The sequence below is a fragment of the Oryctolagus cuniculus genome, chromosome 7 (genome assembly GCF_051225735.1).
Source record: "Oryctolagus cuniculus isolate XC-2025 breed Fujian yellow rabbit chromosome 7, ASM5122573v1, whole genome shotgun sequence".
NCBI classification, from domain to species: Eukaryota; Metazoa; Chordata; class Mammalia; order Lagomorpha; family Leporidae; genus Oryctolagus; species Oryctolagus cuniculus.
This window is the reverse complement of record NC_142873.1, coordinates 60,565,196-60,584,260: the sequence shown is the minus strand read 5'-3', so window position 1 is coordinate 60,584,260 and position 19,065 is coordinate 60,565,196. Positions and strand designations below refer to the sequence as shown.

At 42.5% G+C, this 19,065-nt stretch overlaps 1 protein-coding gene and 1 long non-coding RNA gene across 6 annotated transcripts; one reads left to right on the top strand and one right to left on the bottom strand.

Annotated features, from left to right (window-relative positions):
* Nucleotides 1-689: 689 nt before the first annotated feature.
* Nucleotides 690-7,605, bottom strand: LOC103350249 (uncharacterized). Of its 5 annotated transcripts, none has more exons than XR_016237114.1 (4): nt 7,468-7,605; nt 5,743-5,852; nt 3,667-3,862; nt 690-3,577 (listed from the first exon to the last, which is right to left on the bottom strand). It is a non-coding gene; the product is annotated as an uncharacterized LOC103350249 (long non-coding RNA). The 5 variants fall into 5 exon arrangements; XR_016237112.1 differs by lacking the exon at nt 7,468-7,605 and adding an exon at nt 6,113-6,300 and having other exon boundaries at nt 3,355-3,577; nt 5,743-5,891; XR_016237115.1 differs by lacking the exon at nt 690-3,577 and having other exon boundaries at nt 3,728-3,862; nt 7,436-7,563.
* A 57-nt stretch (nt 7,606-7,662) lies between these two features.
* On the top strand, nt 7,663-15,151 carry RBM15 (RNA binding motif protein 15). Its single transcript, XM_002715788.6, has 2 exons — nt 7,663-10,876; nt 14,784-15,151. The coding sequence occupies exons 1-2, from the start codon at nt 8,011-8,013 to the stop codon at nt 14,804-14,806; spliced, it is 2,889 nt and encodes a 962-aa protein (XP_002715834.1). The 5' UTR covers nt 7,663-8,010; the 3' UTR covers nt 14,807-15,151.
* The last annotated feature ends 3,914 nt before the right edge of the window (nt 15,152-19,065 follow it).

Below are 19,065 nucleotides of genomic sequence, written 5' to 3'. Positions count from 1 at the left end.
TTCCTTGCCCTCTAGGTTTCAATGTAGCATTAGATACTGGTTATATGACATGTCTCTTTAGTTTCCTTTACTTGGAAAGAAATCTAACACTTATTTATGATTAAAAATGTCTCAGTACCTAGAAATAAAGTGAATTTTCTCAAATGTAAGAGTATTGAAAACCAAGAAAAAATGTAATGAACATCATCCTAAATGGAGAACTATTAGAAGAATTTGCTTTAAAATCAGGAATAATACAGGAGTGCTCATTATCACTCTTTCTAAGATTGTATCAAAGATTCCACTTAGCACAATGTCACCTGAAAACCAAACCAGAAGGATTAGAAAGGAAGAAACTCTTATTATTTGTATGCTGCATGATTGTCTACATAGAAAACTAAAACGGATCTATATGCACTATCAAAAAAAGGAATAAACAAACTTAGAAATTTCGATGAAGGAAATTGAATAAGAACTAATTAAATGAAAAAATATTCCTTGTCACTGAAAGATTTAGTTTCAGAAGCATGTCACTTTTTCCTAAATAATTCATATATTTAATGAAACCTCAGTCATAAACAGCTGTTCATGGAGCTTGGTGAATTGATTATAGGATTTATGAAAAGAGCAAAACTTTAATCTAGGCAAATGTTGCAGACAGGATGAAGGAAGTAATGAGGATTCTCAAGACACAAAAAGTGCTAACTATAAAAGATTGATAAATTCAACTTTATTTAAACTAAGAACTTCTGTTTACTAAAAATTAGATTAAATTGATGAGGTAAGCCACAAACTAGAGAAAAAAATCTGCCATGTACCCTACAAAGGATTAGATCAAGAATATGTGAAAAACTACAAATATAAGACATAATGCATTAGATGAGCAAGACATGTATAGATATTTCATAGAAGAAGAAACACACATGGCCAGTAAATTTACGAAGAGACATGCAATCTCATGGGTAGTCAGGGAAACAGAACCAGAGAGAAATATTATTTTACACTTATTTGGTTAAACAAATTATAAAATGTCAGTGACATGAATCAATAAGTTCACTTAAAGATTGATGGTGAGATTTTAAGTTGCTAAAAATCACTTTAGAAAACAATTTGACACCATCTTGTCAAATTTAGCATTCAATATATAATATGGATTAAAGGTTAATCCCGTAATTCTACTACCAGATATCCCCTGCCTTTCACCTCCCCATCCCATCCCAGAGAAATTCTTGCATGAGCGCCTCAGGACACAGCAATGAGAATCTTCATGGTAACAGTATGCATAATAGCACAAAAACTGGAACTCAGCCATATGCTTGCCAAAAAAGAATATATGTATATGTATATATATAAATGGTAGCATATTCAATACAGTGATGAAAAGAAACTATAACACTGTATGATAACATGGAAGGATCATATTAACACAGTGAATGAAAAATACAAGCCTCAGGAGATTAGATAACTGTATGTTCAAATATAAGTTCTGTATGAAGTGAAAAAAACTAAAAGAAAATATTTTTAAGTTAAATTTGTATGCACATGTGTGAAAGCACAGATTTATATATGATATACAGATATATAGATGAACTCTTCATGATTGCATTAAAATTTTTATCCAATACAATTTTTTTTTTTTTTGACAGGCAGAGTGGACAGTGAGAGAGAGACAGAGAGAAAGGTCTTCCTTTGCCGTTGGTTCACCCTCCAATGGCCGCCGCAGCCGGTGTGCTGCGGCCGGCGCACCGCGCTGATCCGGTGGCAGGAACCAGGAGCCAGGTGCTTTTCCTGGTCTCCCATGGGGTGCAGGGCCCAAGCACCTGGGCCATCCTCCACTGCACTCCCTGGCCACAGCAGAGAGCTGGCCTGGAAGAGGGGCAACCGGGACAGAATCCGGCGCCCCGACCGGGACTAGAACCCGGTGTGCCGGCGCCGCAAGGCGGAGGATTAGCCTAGTGAGCCGCGGCGCCGGCCTCCAATACAATTTATTTAGTTGAAAAGCAAAGAGACAGAGTAGGAGAGAGAGAGAGAAAAAAGATCTTCCATCTGTTGATTCCCTCTCCAAATGGCCACAATGGCCACAATGATAGGGGCTGGACCAGGCTAAAGCTGGGAACCTGGAACTACATTCAGATCTCCTACATGGTGGTGGGGGTCCAGGTATTTAGGCCACCCCCCATTGCTTTCCCAGGCACATGGTAGTGAGCTGGATTGGAAGTGGAGCTAGATTGGAAACGGTACTCTGATATGGAATGCTGTGTCACAGGCGGCAGCTAAACCCACTGCACTACAATGCCAGACCCCCCTTTAAAACTTTTAAAAAGTTCTGCTTAAATAGCAAGGGTTGCCAAATACTAGATCAGAACATATGTAAAGGCAGGCAGTTGATAGGACAAAGGATCACTTAGGTAGATTTAAATACTGGGAATTTTTTATTTTAGTGCTGGGTTCATGGAAATCAGTATGTTATTGATAAATAAAATTTAAAGGCCATGGATGAGTCATTAATTACTGTGTCATGAACTAAGAATTATGATCAATCCATACCTAAGTTTAAAGAGAAATATGTTGGTAATAGCAAACACTTACATAGTGCTTATAATGAGCCAGGTACTGCTCTGAGCTCTTTACATTGTTTAATTCATTTAATCCTCCCAATTAGGAGATTCTATGATTATTGCTATTTTATATACAAGAAAACCAAGTCACAGAAAGGTTAGTAGTAACTCTTTCAAGGCACATGGCAGAGTTGGGATTTTATTCAGGCTGGCTGGGTCCAGAGTCCATACTCTTAATCACTACTCCATAAGGTGTCCAAATAAATGAAAGACATAATTATATTAGGGCTTAGTCATATAGAAGTTACAGCAGAGTGCTTTCTAAACAATATTAAAGAAGGAGCCACATGTACAGCCTGGTAAGTATATTAAAACCCACAGAATTATATACTTTAAATGGGTGAACTTTATGGTATATAAATTACGTCTTAATAAAACTGTTTTTAGCAAATCCACAAACCACAAATAAGCAAGCCTCCTTGTAATGCAAACTGGGTTCTAAGTGATTTTCTGCTATTTTAAGGATTTAAATACATGCCTAAGGCTAAAATATACTTTTTCTGCAAGCCAAACAAAATAAACATCACTGTGAAGATAGCATTCACTTCATGAAGGGAGTTAAAATACAAAAGTGTGATCTACTACTATTATGAGTGTGGAAAAACTGTTTAATTCCCACCCCTTTTCTCATCTGCCAGGAAATCAAATGGCCCACAGCTCCCAAGATAAATTTCATATTGCAATCACAATTATCCTTGTGTGTTTGGAGAATACACAAACAATAAAACCTAGGAAGGAAGAGGGTGCAAAGAAGACATTTGGTTGAAACATACTGATATTTTTTAGTTGTGAAATTCCACATGTATTACTTTTGCTGCTTTCCTTTTAAATCTAAAACTGATTTTCAAGCCATTTGTGACTACCAGGATGTGTGTCTTTAGGGCTTTTGAGTCAAACAGCTCCAGGGGCCAACATGATGCTCTTTAAATTGGGCTAAGGCAGATTTTCTTCAACATTATTTCTTGGTGTTTGGCAAGGCACTGAAAGAAGAGATGGATCAACATGCTGTGACAATATTCAGGGAATCTGTTGGTTAACTGTTTTCATGACCACTGAAAGATCCCCTCACCCAAGTCAGTTGTCTTCACAGATCTAGGCGTTGATCACAAGATAGAAGTCAGAGTGCACCTCCATAGCAGTATCACCAACACCAAAAGAAGAATTCAAAGTCCCGGCCCTCTACACTCTGGGTCACGGTTATGCTTTCTCAGGCCTCGCTGAAGCACGTGTAAACACAGGCTGTTAAAACCTCACTATGTGGCTTCCTGTTTTAAAGAACACAAAGGACATGAAAAGTCACGTATGTTAATTAAAACATGGATCCAACATACTGTTATTGTTGAATTATTACGGATACAGACACACAACTCAGGCTGTATTTTGGATGCTGTTAATGGAATCCAGGCCTTTTTCACCTAAACATTCAACTTACCAGTCCTTTTGGATTCAGGCAGACTACCGAACTGAACCCCTTATGCAACCCTTCCCATGGCAGCCAGCTGTGGGTGTTAACTTCCAGCAAGCTGCCAGGTATTTCAAGCAGCAAGGCCCTAAGGCTGGCATGCCTCAAGCATTGCCCCATGTCCTGGGCCCGTTCAGCTATCTGAATTCTCTCCCTCAACTCTTGCTCATCTTCGTATCAGGAAGTTGGGGAAAGTATAATGATTTGGACATAATCATTTCCTTTGATCACTGAGTCATCTAAGCAGATCTGTTTAGGCCCAAAACAGTCACTTTGCAGTCTGACTTATCTGGATTGCATATTACATTAAATAATACGATAATGGCCTATCTTCATTTTCCCTTTGTGTTATATTAATATAACCTTAAAACAAGAAAAAAAATTCCCTAAGGTTTTTTTTTTTTTTTTTTTTAAGAAACACTGTGTTTAAAAAACAATACATCTATTGCCTGGTATCTAGACTTTTATCTTTTTTTAAATTTATTTTATTTATTTGAAAGGCAGAGTTCTAGAGAGGCAGTGGCAGAGAGAGGGGAGAGAGAGAGAGACAGAGAGAGGAAGTCTTCCATCTGCTGGTTCACTCCCCAGATGGCCACAACGGTCAGCCAGAGTTGTGGCGATCTGAAGCGGAGCCAGGAGCTTCTTCTGGGTCTCCCATGCAGGTGCAGGGGCCCAAGCACTTGAGTCATCTTCTACTGCTTTCCCAGGCCATAGCAGAGAGCTGGATCGGAAGTGGAACAGCTGGGACTTGAACCAGCGTCCTTAAGTGATGCAGGCACTGCAGGCAGTGGCTTTACCTGCTACACCACAGTGCCAGCCCCTAGAATTTTATCTTTAAATATCATTTCCCTCTAAAGGAACTAGAACTTCTTGGAGAAATGGCTGGTTCCATGTCTGGAGTGGAAAATGTATTGACATGATTTCATAATTATTAAAATCAGGTGTCGGGTACATAGAAGATTTTTATGGGACTCTAATTTTCATATATTTATTTGAAAGGCAGAGTGACAGAGTGAGCAAGGGGCAGGAAGAGAGGGAGGAAGAGAGAGAGAGGGAGAGAGAGAATCTTCCATGCACTGGTTCACTCACTCCTCAAATGGCTATTGTGGCTGGAGCTAACATCAGGACCCAGAAACTCCATCCTGGTCTCCCACATAGGTGACAGGGGCTCAAACACTTGGGTTGTCATCTGCTGCCTTCCCAGTCGCATTAGCAGAAGCTGGATCAGAAGCACAACCAGGACTCCAAACAGCACTCAGATATAGGATGCTGGCTTAACTCTGTTAAGCCACAATACTGGCCCTTATTTCTGTATATTTTTAACTTTTTCTATAAAATTGTTTTTAAAAAAGCTAAAAGTAATTTCTATTTTTTAAATTCAAAGAGTAATAACATGTACATGGTAAACTTTATGTTTATATATGTATGTATGTACGTATGTATTAAAAGGCAGGGTGACACAGAGAGGGAGATAGAGAAAGTGAAAGGCCGGCACAGTGGCACAGTAGGAAAGCAGTGGAAGATGGCTCAAATCCTTGGGCTCCTGGCTTCGGATCGGCGGCCAATTGGGGAGTGAACCAGCGGATGGAAGACCTCTCTCTGTCTGTACCTCTCTGTGTAACTCTGTCTTTCAAATAAATAACATTAATTAAAAAAAAGAGAGAGAGAAAGTGGATGTCCCACCTATTGGTTCACTCCTCAAATGCCCACAACAGCTGAGGCTGGACTCGGTGAAGCCAGGAGGCTGGAACTCTCCATTGCTGTTCTTATCTCTTGGGCCCATTAGCAGAAAGCTGGATCAGAAGAGAGTAGCCAGGACTCAAATCGGCACTCTAAAAGGGATACAAGCAATACAATACAATACAAGCAGGCTCAACCTGCTGCCCCACAATGCCCGCTCCTAATTTTTTTTTTAAAAAAAGCATACAAAAAAAGTTAAGTCTTTCTCTCAATTCCAGGCTCTCAGTCTCCCTCCTTAGGGCAATGTACTAAGAATTTCCCACGTATTTGTCAGAGAAGTTTAGCGTATTTTACACACCCTTCTGTGACTTACTTATTTTAGCAGCTGGTTTTCAACACAATGAGTACACGTTACAATAATGTGGATTTTCATGCTTTACATCTTAGGCTTCTTTTGCTTTTGTTTGATCTAATCAACACACACATATTTTCGCCTTTCTCGGGATTATTTACAAAATGAAAGGTGACTCGGGCTGGGCTAAACAGGTTGCAATCTGCAATCTTAAAAGTTTTCAGGTTAGGTTTCAGTTTGGGGGACATTACCGCTATCCTGAAAAAACGCCGTATTTAAAAACACCCCGCATGCTTTACTACACACTGGATCCTGAGAGAGGAACTTGAAAAGAAGATGACTAAGATCCTCAAGTCGCCTCTGCCAGGCGTTTGCCTTTGAGGACCGCAGTCTCCCCGATGCGGCGGACTCGGCACCACCTCCTCCAGCGGCCTGGGAGCTCCGGGCCGCGCGCTGCACCTGTCTAATCCCGCTATCACCAGCGCTCCGCACAGGTGGTTTATGGTCTTACACAACGAAGGTTTACGAAAGACCGGAGTTTTGAGGCGGATAAAGACCAAAGGAGCCTAAAAGGTGGATTTGGACCTGCGGCAAGGTGGCCGTGTTCTATACAGAACTAACTACCCCTGGTGCCGGGAGGTAGCAGCCACCGCGGGGGAAAAAAGTGACGTATCCGCACGGAGCGGAGATGACTCACTCGATATTGTGCAGCGGGGGAAACGCTGCACGCAAGCAAGTGCTGGACGACACAACACAAAACTCAAACAGCCGCGGGCCACCCCGCTCCGCCCCCCGGGCTGCTCGGCGGGAACGGGGAGCGCGGGGGCAGAGCCGGGCTCCTCGCCAGGGCTGCGTCCTCCGAGCGCCGCTGCCCGGCCCTCGGGGCTCCTCACGGCTCGTCACTGCAGCGCCGCCCCCGGGCGTCAGTGTGACCCGGGGCCTGGTGAACCGTGAACTCCCGGCCCCGGCCTGCCCCGCGGGCCCCAGTGACCGCGGGCGGCGCCTGTTCGCGCACGGGAGGTGGGGCTTTTTCAGGTTATTCTCGTAGCGGCCGGAGAGACGGCGGTGGTGTCCGCTGGGTGCCCCGGCGGCGGCTTCCTGAGGGATCTGATGGGCTCCGGCGGCCTGGGGGCTTGTCCAGCCCCTTGTCCGGTACAGGTAGGACGGCGGGGGAGCCAGAAGTTTCGAACTTCAAAGGGCAAGAAGCACAGCCCAATGCGCCGCGGGACCAAACACGTTTGAGGGGAGAGCGCCGCCAGCGCGGGGAGGCGGGCCTAGTTCACGGTCACCATCTCGCGACATCCAAGCGACGTCGCTCAGCAAGTGCGTGTTCTACTCCTTCACCTTCAGTCAGCCTCCGCAGCATACGAGCCTACCCCTTTAAGCGAGTGATGGACAGTTACTTCAGCCTATCAACTTCTTCGACCACATCCAATCAGATTTAAACTTCTTTCGGCCGCCAGAGGAGTTGGAAGCGAGGGTGAGAGAAAGTGAGACAGGAGCGCTCTGTGTCTCTCGCGAGATCGCTGTGAGCCGGCCTCTCAGAAAAAAAACGCCAGAACGGATGGTCTGGCTTCCTAAACAGCGGGATAAAGGACGGGGTCACAAACCAATGAAAGGGATGAGGAGGTGGGATCGCTGCTTTTACTGCGCCAGAAGTACCGTTACAGAGCAGACTTTTTGCCCAATCAACGCCTCCAGACTTTTGGTCAAGTGACCGGAGTGCGAGGGGCGGAGCCACGGCCTGGCGCGAGGAACCGTTAAGATAGACAACGGACTTAACCAATGAGGTACTCGGACTAGTGCGTTGGGAACCCAATAACAGTGGTTGGGCGGGCGCCTTCCCGGAGCGCGGGGAGATGTAAAGATAGACAAATAATTTTCCCAATGAGACTGTAGAAGAGAGAGCTAATTGACCAATGAGGATTTCGGGGCGGGATCCTTCGCCGCGGCGGAGTCCAAGATGGCGGCGTGCGGTTCCGCTGTGTGAAACGAGCGCGGGGCGGCGGGTTAATCTGCTCCGCGGAGACGACCTCCGACGACCCGCAACAATGAAGGGGAAAGAGCGCTCGCCAGTCAAGGCCAAACGCTCCCGTGGTGGTGAGGACTCGACTTCTCGCGGGGAGCGGAGCAAGAAGTTGGGGGGCTCTGGTGGCAGCAATGGGAGCAGCAGCGGCAAGACCGACAGCGGCGGCGGGTCGCGGCGGAGCCTTCATCTGGACAAGTCCAGCAGCCGAGGTGGCAGCCGCGAGTATGACACCGGTGGGGGCAGCTCCAGTAGCCGCTTGCATAGTTACAGCTCCCCGAGCACCAAAAATTCTTCGGGCGGGGGCGAGTCGCGCAGCAGCTCCCGGGGTGGAGGCGGGGAGTCACGTTCCTCCGGGGCCGCCTCCTCAGCTCCCGGCGGCGGGGACGGCGGGGAATACAAGACCCTGAAGATCAGCGAGTTGGGGTCCCAGCTGAGTGACGAGGCGGTGGAGGACGGACTGTTTCACGAGTTCAAACGCTTCGGTGATGTAAGTGTCAAAATCAGTCATCTCTCGGGTTCTGGCAGCGGGGATGAGCGGGTAGCCTTTGTGAACTTCCGGCGGCCAGAGGACGCGCGGGCGGCCAAGCATGCCAGAGGCCGCCTGGTGCTCTATGACCGGCCCCTGAAGATAGAAGCTGTGTATGTGAGCCGGCGCCGCAGCCGCTCGCCTTTAGACAAAGATACTTACCCTCCGTCTGCCGGCGTGGTTGGGGCCTCAGTAGGTGGCCACCGGCACCCGCCTGGAGGAGGCGGTGGCCAGAGATCGCTTTCCCCCGGTGGCGCTGCCTTGGGATACAGAGACTACCGGTTGCAGCAGTTGGCTCTTGGCCGCCTGCCCCCTCCGCCTCCGCCACCGTTGCCCAGAGAGCTGGAGAGAGAACGAGACTACCCGTTCTATGAGAGAGTGCGCCCAGCATACAGTCTTGAGCCAAGGGTGGGGGCTGGAGCAGGTGCTGCCCCTTTTAGAGAAGTGGATGAGATTTCACCGGAGGATGATCAGCGCGCTAACCGGACGCTTTTCTTGGGCAACCTAGACATCACTGTGACAGAGAGTGATTTACGAAGGGCTTTTGATCGCTTTGGAGTCATCACCGAAGTAGACATCAAGAGGCCTTCTCGTGGCCAGACCAGTACCTATGGCTTTCTCAAATTTGAGAACCTAGACATGTCTCACCGGGCCAAACTTGCAATGTCTGGCAAAATTATAATTCGGAATCCTATTAAAATTGGTTATGGTAAAGCTACACCCACCACCCGCCTCTGGGTAGGTGGCCTGGGACCTTGGGTGCCACTTGCTGCCCTGGCACGAGAGTTCGACCGATTTGGCACCATACGCACCATAGACTACCGGAAAGGTGATAGTTGGGCATATATTCAGTATGAAAGCCTGGATGCAGCGCATGCTGCCTGGACCCATATGCGGGGCTTCCCACTTGGTGGCCCAGATCGTCGCCTTAGAGTAGACTTTGCGGACACAGAACATCGTTACCAGCAGCAGTATCTGCAGCCTCTGCCTTTGACTCACTACGAACTCGTGACAGATGCTTTTGGACATCGGGCACCTGACCCTTTGAGGGGTGCTCGGGATAGGACACCACCCTTACTATATAGAGATCGGGATCGGGACCTTTATCCTGATTCTGATTGGGTGCCACCCCCACCCCCAGTCCGGGAACGCAGCACCCGGACCACGGCTGCTGCTGTGACTGCTTATGAGCCACTGGACAGCCTGGATCGCAGGCGGGATGGCTGGTCCTTGGACCGGGACAGAGGCGATCGAGATCTGCCCAGCAGCAGAGACCAGCCCAGGAAGCGAAGACTACCTGAGGAGGGCGGAGGACGGCATCTGGACAGGTCCCCTGAGAGTGACCGACCACGGAAACGGCACTGTGCTCCTTCTCCTGACCGCAGTCCAGAATTGAGCAGTAGCCGAGACCGTTACAACAGTGACAATGACCGATCTTCCCGTCTCCTTCTCCTGGAAAGGCCCTCTCCAATCAGAGACAGACGGGGCAGTTTGGAGAAGAGCCAGGGTGACAAGCGAGACCGTAAAAACTCTGCATCAGCTGAACGGGATAGGAAGCACCGGACAGCTGCTCCCACCGAGGGAAAAAGCCCTCTGAAAAAGGAAGACCGACCTGATGGGAGCGCACCCAGTACCAGCACTGCTTCATCAAAGCTGAAGTCCCCTTCCCAGAAACAGGATGGGGGGACCGCCCCTGCGGCAGCTGCTTCTCCGAAACTCTGTTTGGCCTGGCAAGGGATGCTTCTACTGAAGAACAGCAACTTTCCTTCCAACATGCATCTGTTGCAGGGTGACCTCCAAGTGGCCAGTAGTCTTCTTGTGGAGGGCTCAACTGGAGGCAAAGTGGCCCAGCTCAAGATCACTCAGCGTCTCCGTTTGGACCAGCCCAAGTTGGATGAAGTAACTCGACGCATCAAAGTGGCAGGGCCCAATGGTTACGCCATTCTTCTGGCTGTGCCTGGAAGTTCTGAAAGCCGGTCCTCCTCTTCCTCAGCCACGACAGACACTGCCACCTCTACTCAGAGGCCACTTAGGAACCTTGTGTCCTATTTAAAGCAAAAGCAGGCAGCTGGGGTGATCAGCCTCCCTGTTGGGGGGAACAAAGACAAAGAAAACACCGGGGTTCTTCATGCCTTCCCACCCTGTGAGTTCTCCCAGCAGTTCCTGGATTCCCCTGCCAAGGCACTGGCCAAATCTGAAGAAGATTACCTGGTCATGATCATTGTCCGTGGTGCGTCCTAAAGTCCATGTGTATCTTGTATTTACTACTTTGACATGGTTCCTGTTTTGTGATGTGTAATGGGATACAGCATCAGATAACTTTTTTTTAATTAGTTGTTTAGTTGTAGCTTTTTCTTTTTTTATATATTTTTTATAAACCTCTTTAAAATAGAAGTCAGGACAGTTTAGTTATTATTTTAAATGAAAGGGACACCACAAAGGTAGCAGGCAGACAGATTGGTTTGCTTTAATTAGGAGTTCCTGCCTTTATAAGTAACTTCTTTCCTTTGTCTTGAGTTTTTTTTTTTTATAACCTTGAACTTAAAATAAAAAAGTCCTCAAAGTTACAAAACCAAAATTTTGAAAAGTTTGGCATTTGGAGAAAAGAATCCACTGACTATTAAGCTGGTAATATCTAAAAACTGCTTGACTGGTATGTAAGTAAATAAGTCCTGTACCAGAAGTAGTTGTGTGACTAAAATTTGATCAGGGAACCCAAAAGTTTATGCTAGTAAATGTGTAGCAATATAATTATTTAAATCAGGTATTTGAGTATTTCTCTTAAAATACAAGTTATTCCCAGAGAATTGCTTTACCATGCATTTTTATCATTAGTTGTTGAGTTCTGTATCCCCTATATGCACTTTTGGTTTGTAGCTGTAACTAACTGTTCAGTAAAAGTTGAGGACTATGTTACAAACCATTGGTGTCTTATGCTTACAATAGTATGCAAGAAGTGAGTAGGTGCTTTTAAAATCAGAGTTCTTTGGTCAGTTATTGGTGTGTGGTTGTGTTTTTACTGACTTTTTCAGAGAGGTATAGCAGGTATAATTCTAATTGTGCATATTTCAAAACTAAGTGTTCTTCATCAAAGATGAGTGTTTTTGTATCCATTCAAATTTCTGGTTTCAGTAATAGAAAGAAGAGTTGTCTGCAGGCTCGTAAGTCATCTTCTGTTTCAGTGGGCATTAATCAGCCATATCTGGATTGCAGAATCTTTTTTTTAAGTCGTGGTCTTTTAAATTTTGCTTGCATTTTTATTTTCATATTTGCCCAGTGATTACATAACATTATTGAAAGTTTTTGGAATTTCATGCTTAAAATTTTCACTGCTGTCCAGCCACAGATTTGAAATGTCAATGTGGGAAAACCCTTTGTTATTGTTTTATTTTCCCAGACACTTGGAATTAATACAGAATTTTTTTTGAGAAAATTTTTTCAAAGCTGATGATGGTATCACCTTCTGGTTCTTAACAAGGGGTTTTGTTGCTTAACAGTAATGATCCCCCCCCCCCCCTTCTACCACAGCCTTTACTTTCTCAGGTCATTAGTAAGTATATTTTTCTCTTTTGATATAAATGTTGAGACCTTTGACTCAGGCCCTTGATATTTAATTATGATTAGAAGCTCTCGGACCTCCTGGATCATGGTCATGTTTCTATTCTGTGAAAGTGACTTATTCAAAGCCTGGCAGAACCCAACTGTTCTTTCTGTTATCAAAGCTGGTAGTTTTGAAATAGCACCAATAATAACCCAGGGAAATGTCATATAATTTTTATTTTCCATTATGACAGGTGTCTAATGCATGTCAGCATGAAAGCCTCATCACTACTGTGTCATTCTTTTTGGTTATCTATGCATTTATGATTTTTTTTAGGTTTTTTTTGTTTGTTTTTAAACTGGAAAAACTAGCCATTTTGAGAGAAGGAAGGTAGGAAGGTACTAGGCTATGAGCACAGAAGTCCTTGATGTGCGCTTTAGGAAAAATGTCTGATATCCTACAAGTAGGTTTTGGTGCTTTTTCTTTCAGAAAGCAGTACTTGGCATGAAGTAGACACCTGTTCAGAAACTAATGCAAGTAGTCTGCATACATGGGATCAAAGTACAATTTGTGGCTAGATACATTTTTCCAGTTTAAATATCTCACTAACCATTAACTTTTGGATATCTTTCCATATGGTAGCAGACAAATGATTTTGCTCTTTCAGAGAGTGAAGTCCATGAAATGTAATATTACTATAGTCCAAAACGTGTGTGGTTTATCTCTTTTTTTTTTTTAAAGTTGGTGTGACAGCTTACTGAAGAGTACTGTGGTTTTTTTCCCCTCATGTTTGTTTAAATTCGTATCTGACATTGCTGCTTTGGTTAGACCTGGGCAATTGTGCTTCAATGTTTTGAAACAATGACTTGATACCATTTCTAAATGTATGTATAAGAAACTAATTATGTTAGTTTGGTGCTTACCTGCAGAGTGCCATCATCCAGATGAATCTTTTATTTGTGTTGCCCATTCTGTTGTGCAGATTTATAATATCTGTAAACTATTTACTTAAACATTCAGAATTTGAATGAAAGCAGTTGTCTAAACATGGTTCTAATCTTCATTAGCCAGAATTTCATAATCTCAACATTGGATGTTCTTTGTAACAACCAATTTTTTCTTTTTAAAATTACATTAATTTTTTTGGGGGGGAGAACTCAATTGAAATGAATGGGAAGGAAATTTCTTCAGTATTTCAGTTTATAATGACTTATTCAGTATTACTTGTAAAAACATCAAGATAATTAAGACTTTAGATCGCGACTTAAACATCTGTGGAAAATTAAGCAATCACTCAGTTCCTTTACTTAATTTTTTGTTATTATTCTGTTGATTGTTGTTGAGATTCCTGTAAAGAATTTTCCACATGAAAAATTTGAATTCCTGGCTTAAGATGTATACTTTGAGAGCAAATAAGAGTTTTCCCTTAAGGCTTACATCTTAAAATGTCTACCCTCTGGCGGTGTAAGCTTTTGTCACGATTTGAAGGTAATACATTCTGACCCTTCTTAACTCACTTAGATCATTTTGAGATACAATGGTAAAAGTCAGGTGTTTGGTTATTGTTTTCAGAGTCAGATACTGTTTATTTTAAAACTATTTTATGAGCAGGTACTCACTGACAATGCTATTTTTTGGTGGGGGGGGAGGGAGTTTAAATCCACTTTCTTGAGATAGTAAAGTTGCTCATTATGCAGGCATAGCTTGATCTGCAGTTTGGGTCCATATAGGAACCGTTCATCAAAACTCTGTAGTAACAGAATTAGGAAATCCTCTTGAAAAGAGGGCCTTAATGACCTTTTATGTGAAAAGAGTTTTTGGAGAGAATTTCTGGACATCTTTTTTCTGTCTGCTACAGTGTTTGATTTTAAGATAGGAGTTAAGTATGAGACTGAGAAGAAAAGTGGAGCTGTCCCTGTTAACAGTGATGTCCCTAAAGGGAGAAAATGATTTCAGGTAACCACAGTGAAATGCCAAGCTTAATGAAGAGTTTCTTATGTATGATTTAAAACAGTTGAAAAGTGAGAGTCTTGAAGTGTTCTTTGACTGTTTCACAATTGTTTTGAGTGTTTTCTTAAAGTAACAGCTGCTGTCTTTGGTAATAGAGATGAAGGTGGATTTTTAAATGGCTGTGTCCCTTTCTATAATGGAGTAGTCTGTGTTGCTCCAATATAAATTACAAAATGAAAATAGAAAGGGTGAAAGTTTCACTAAACTCCACCATTTTATAGTTTCATTTAAGTTATATCTAGAATATACTGGTAGACTATAAATTGATGGTCAACTTTTTTTCTGAGTTTTGACATATTTTACTCAGTTACATGAGTATAAAGGATATTTTCAGTCCTGTAACTCTCATTTGCAGTCTTTAAAGAAAACTCACCGTATTGTTCTACTTGTTATTTGTCTATTCATACAGTAAATTCATTTCAAGGTTTGTGCCAGTGGGTATTATTGGTGCTTTTTGAAGTTGAGTTGGGACTATCCAGGAAGGTCTTGTTAATGTAACGTTCATCTATAATGGCATAGGGGAAATATATATATTTTTAATATTGTAAACATTTGTACTGAATAACCTTTTTTTCCCCCCCGCAAGCAAAACTGGTGAACAGCGGATGAAGATATGGAATTCAAAGCTCTAATGGACCTTTTTGAAGAGAAGTTGTGGCTTATGTGGAGTTTACATGGGCCTCTGATGGAAGAAAGCTAATCTGTTTAGTATTTGTGCATTTTACTAAAATGGCAGCTTAAAGTTGTGTATCTGCTATTGTGATGCCAATGCCGGTGTTTTAAGTGGAAAAAAATGACCTCTTTGCTTTGTGCTGTGTACACAAGATTTCTGGAAAAGTAAAGAAAAACCCTTTTTATGGCTCACACAGCTTAAAAGTAGCTGTCACTCAAACGTGCGCTCACAGTTGAGCTGCTTTTGTTTTATTCTAAATAAATTGTTTCTTTTGAGGAAAATGTTTTTCTGCCTGGAAGTGAATTGACGACAAACCTTTGACCCCTTTGTTTGCAGCCAAGGGGGTATTTGCCGCTGCTCAGATCTTGTATGTTTTGAGCAAGAAGCAGGGAGATCATCAATTTCATTTTGACTATCACGGTGTGTCAATTCTGAAGGATCACTAGTGTTACTGTGACCCCCTTTGTTTGCAGTGAAGGGGATCATTTGCTTCTCGGTCCTCAACGTGATGAGGAAATGGTGCTGTTTGCTGGCACGCAAGAAGCCGGGGCAAGCACCCTAAGCCTCACCACAGTGCACGAGTCGGGGGCTTTGCTGGTTTGAAGAGCCGGAGTTGCTGAAATTTAAGTTGTGATTTATTTTGTTCACCCATCACGTTTGACCTTAGTTTCATTTTTAATTTGAAGAAAAGTTTGAAATTGCTTTATCTTGCACTTAACATTGCACCAAATTGCCAAAAGAAGGAGAAATGCTCCGTTTGCTTTTTAAATGTTAAATGATGATGTTAATAAAGCCTTTCCTGACACATTTGAGGAGCTCCTCCGTCTCCAGGGGCTTCTTACGAGAGTTATGCAGTGATGGGTTTAGTTCTGAATGGATGAAGAGTTCCTGAGAGCTAGCGTTTGTAATTAGAACCGTTAACTTGGTATCTGTGCCTTATTTGACCTATGGTTCCACGTGCCTTGGATGTGCATGCACCGTGACGGTTTCACAGGTACGAACGCACACTCAGGCCCAGTCACCTCGGTTGGTAGTACAGATTGTGAGGAAAAAAATGGAGGCATCCTTAAGGAGGAAAAAGTGTTTGCCTTTAGTTCCTGCATTATCCTGTACAGGGGCTCCTGAGCTTTGGAAGCCTGTTTCCAGTACAGGAGAACAACACCCCTGTTGGCCGCAGGAGACTTCGGTGCACAGTGACAACGCTGGAGTTCAAGAGGAAGCCAGCAGTGCTGCACCATTGGCTTCAGACACCATTGTTGTTGTTTGCCAGTTTTAAACGTAACTAGTTGCAGACGAAGACCACCTTGAAATGCAGGCTTGTTGGGCTTGTTTTGAATTGTAACCTCGGATGGAAGAGCCCTAGTGCTGTCTGTCTCCATGCGGGATGATGATTGCCTGGCAACAGGTGATTATCAACAACGATGCCACGGTTATAACTCTGCAAGGTGGTGTTCCAGTGGCAAACAGCTGTATAAACTCTTGTAAACAGGTAAGAGAGTTTTGAGAGGTCAAAATGCATTATAATTAATAGGGTGATGGCTTTAAATGTTTTGGGTTTGTTTTTCTGGTTGGAAATCTTGAGGCACTCTGATGCCACTTAAGTATCTGCCTGCCTTCGCTGAAATGTCTTAATTACAAAATTCCAGGCCAAACCTTTTGTTCTACTGGATGTGTTTTTTTAAAATTTATTTTAACATTTGAAAAAATGCTTTGAATGTGGTAGTCGAAGTTTTAAAATCTTGGTTATGGATTTGAGCCTTATGGACTTTGACATTTTTCCTTTAACCTTGGCCTTCCTTCACTCTTTGTTGTGATTTAATGGTGCAGGATTTAGCAGTGTAAAATGGTGCTCATTTACAAACCCTGATTTGTAAACTTCAAGGGTTAGGGTCTTAGAGTATACAACAATAACGAAGAATGTTGTCAGATTGGTGATGATACTTCTGCTGAAATGTTTCTTTTTTCCCTTGTCCTACAAAGAGATTACTTATAAAATCAGGCAACTGCAACCTTAGGGAAATAAATAGACAGAATTATTAAAAGTCTGGCTTTTGTTTGCCCTTAACGTTTTCATTGTCCATGTGGTCCTACCAGCCCCCACTGTTCATTGCTTGAGTGTGAGGTCTTAGCAACTTAGCATAGGCACAACTTTTTTAGTATATGTTACAACTTAGGTCTCGCTTTATGTTGAATGAGATAAAAAATTGGGTAGAAGTTTTCTTTCCTCCCAACCAATTAGTCTTTGGTAATTACAGTAGCTCATCTGTAGTAGCTATTTTTCTCAAAGGTTTGCTTGAGACTTGGATTGTTTACCTGGACAATTTGTGTACCTATACTTTGATACAGTAAAAAGGAAAAAAAAATTTTTTTAAATGGGTTTTTTTTTTTTTTTCAGGCTTTCAGTGTGCCATTTGCAAGTTTTTGAAATGTTTGCTTATGAGGTGGCTGCCATAAGACTTTGCAAAATAATGGTTCTGCATTTCCTTAAACATTTTGTGCTTGTTGGAAATGTCAGTTTTCAGTGTATTTTTTTTTTCTCTTGCTGGTCTACTCCGTAAGCCCCTTAAATGGTTTTTCCAATTTTCCAATTAGTAAGCAAATGTTTTAAATCCCCATGGAGATTTAGGAATATAATGCAATACTTATATATTTCTACATGTTTGTTGTCTTTCTAAGTAAGATTTCAGGCTTTATCACTCAAGAGCAAGAAAAAGTGTTGCAAAATGGCATTTGTTTATTTGTATATAAGCCATATTATGTAAAATGGGAAAGTAGCCAGAATGACAATTTTTTGAACTGTAGTACTCCTGAAATTTCATTTATTTCACGTTGCAGTATGAAGGAAAAGTTAACTGAGTTGAGTGTTAGGTCCAGAGTACTGATTTTATAAATTGTAAACTGTCCTTTTGACTTGTATGATTTCCCAGTGTGTTTCCTGTGATCTGAGTGGGATTCTGTAACAAAGCATTTCAGGATCACCTCAGAATTGGGCTCATTTTGTAAAGTTTGGCTGTTATTAAAATTGAAAATAGGGATTACCCTTACTTCAGGAAAACTACTCAGATTTTATAAGTTTCGACTTGTATAAGTCTTTTAATTGTTTACAAATCATAATTCTTTATAAGCTGTGTATCTGAGGCAATAAATGTGCTTGTGACTTGTACAGCACTGATTTTTCTTTTTGCAGTAGTACAAGAAATGTTCAAAAAGTTCATAGAAATTGTGTATTAAGAAAAAAATTGCGTGGAAATCAAAAACTTAGGCATCAAAATAAGCTTGTTTTAATTCCATTTTCCGTGAACTCTTTGAAGTACCCTTATATATATCTGATTATGGCTTCTCTGACCACCACTTCCATCTCCTAATTACTCTCTGAGTGTCCCTGCTTAAAAGAGCCTTTCATTTAATAGCTGCTAAGTTTTTAATTCTTAGCAGAGGAATTGATTGAATGACAAAATTTCTCCAAACCTCAAATACATTTGGTCTTGGTAACCAAGAAGGCATTTTAACCTTGAAATAAAATTATTTAATGTGCTCCACTCAAATAACCATAACCCAAGTAACATTCTGCTTCCAGCTAATGTCTCTCTTTAACTGGAATGCTGGCTGTATCTTAGTAACTAATAACTAAGGTGCTGAAAATAAGAGGTAAAACACCAGTCTCTACCTTCTTTAGCAATTTAGACTTTTAGTTATGGAAACTAGGTGTAAACAAGTAAATAGTTAAATATTGGGGAGAATTTTAACAATTTTAAGATAGCTATAGGAAAGATGTCCCAGGCCAGTGTTTGGTTAATTGCTAATGAATTTTTACAGGTGATCTTGGTATATGAGTGTATATTTCAAACTGGAATAGTCAACAAAGAAGGACGTGGCATTTTGGTGGAGGTCATTGGTATTGACATAATCAGGCAGACAGGCATGAGTAAGAATATAGCAGCCTTGTTGATTGATGGAAAAGATTGTTGGGTCAGCAAAAACGGAATCCTGAGGGGCAAGCCAATGTGAGGAGGGTAGGAGTGGAAATGGATAGTCATTTGGGGCATATTGATAGCAGCCGTTTATTGAATGCCCATTTTAGGCCAAGAACTGTATACATGTGTCATTTAAAATCTAACCATAAACCATATCTGACAGCTAGTAAGTGATGGAGCCAGTGTTCTAACCATGTTTTTGTCTGAGCTAGGGCTATCTT

Bases quoted from the DNA above. Each gene is read 5' to 3' on its own strand.
- RBM15 (XM_002715788.6), top strand. From the start codon at position 8,011: ATGAGGATTTCGGGGCGGGATCCTTCGCCGCGGCGGAGTCCAAGATGG. The intron at 10,877-14,783 runs GTGCGTCCTAAA...CCCCCCCGCAAG, and splicing joins GGTCATGATCATTGTCCGTG to CAAAACTGGTGAACAGCGGA.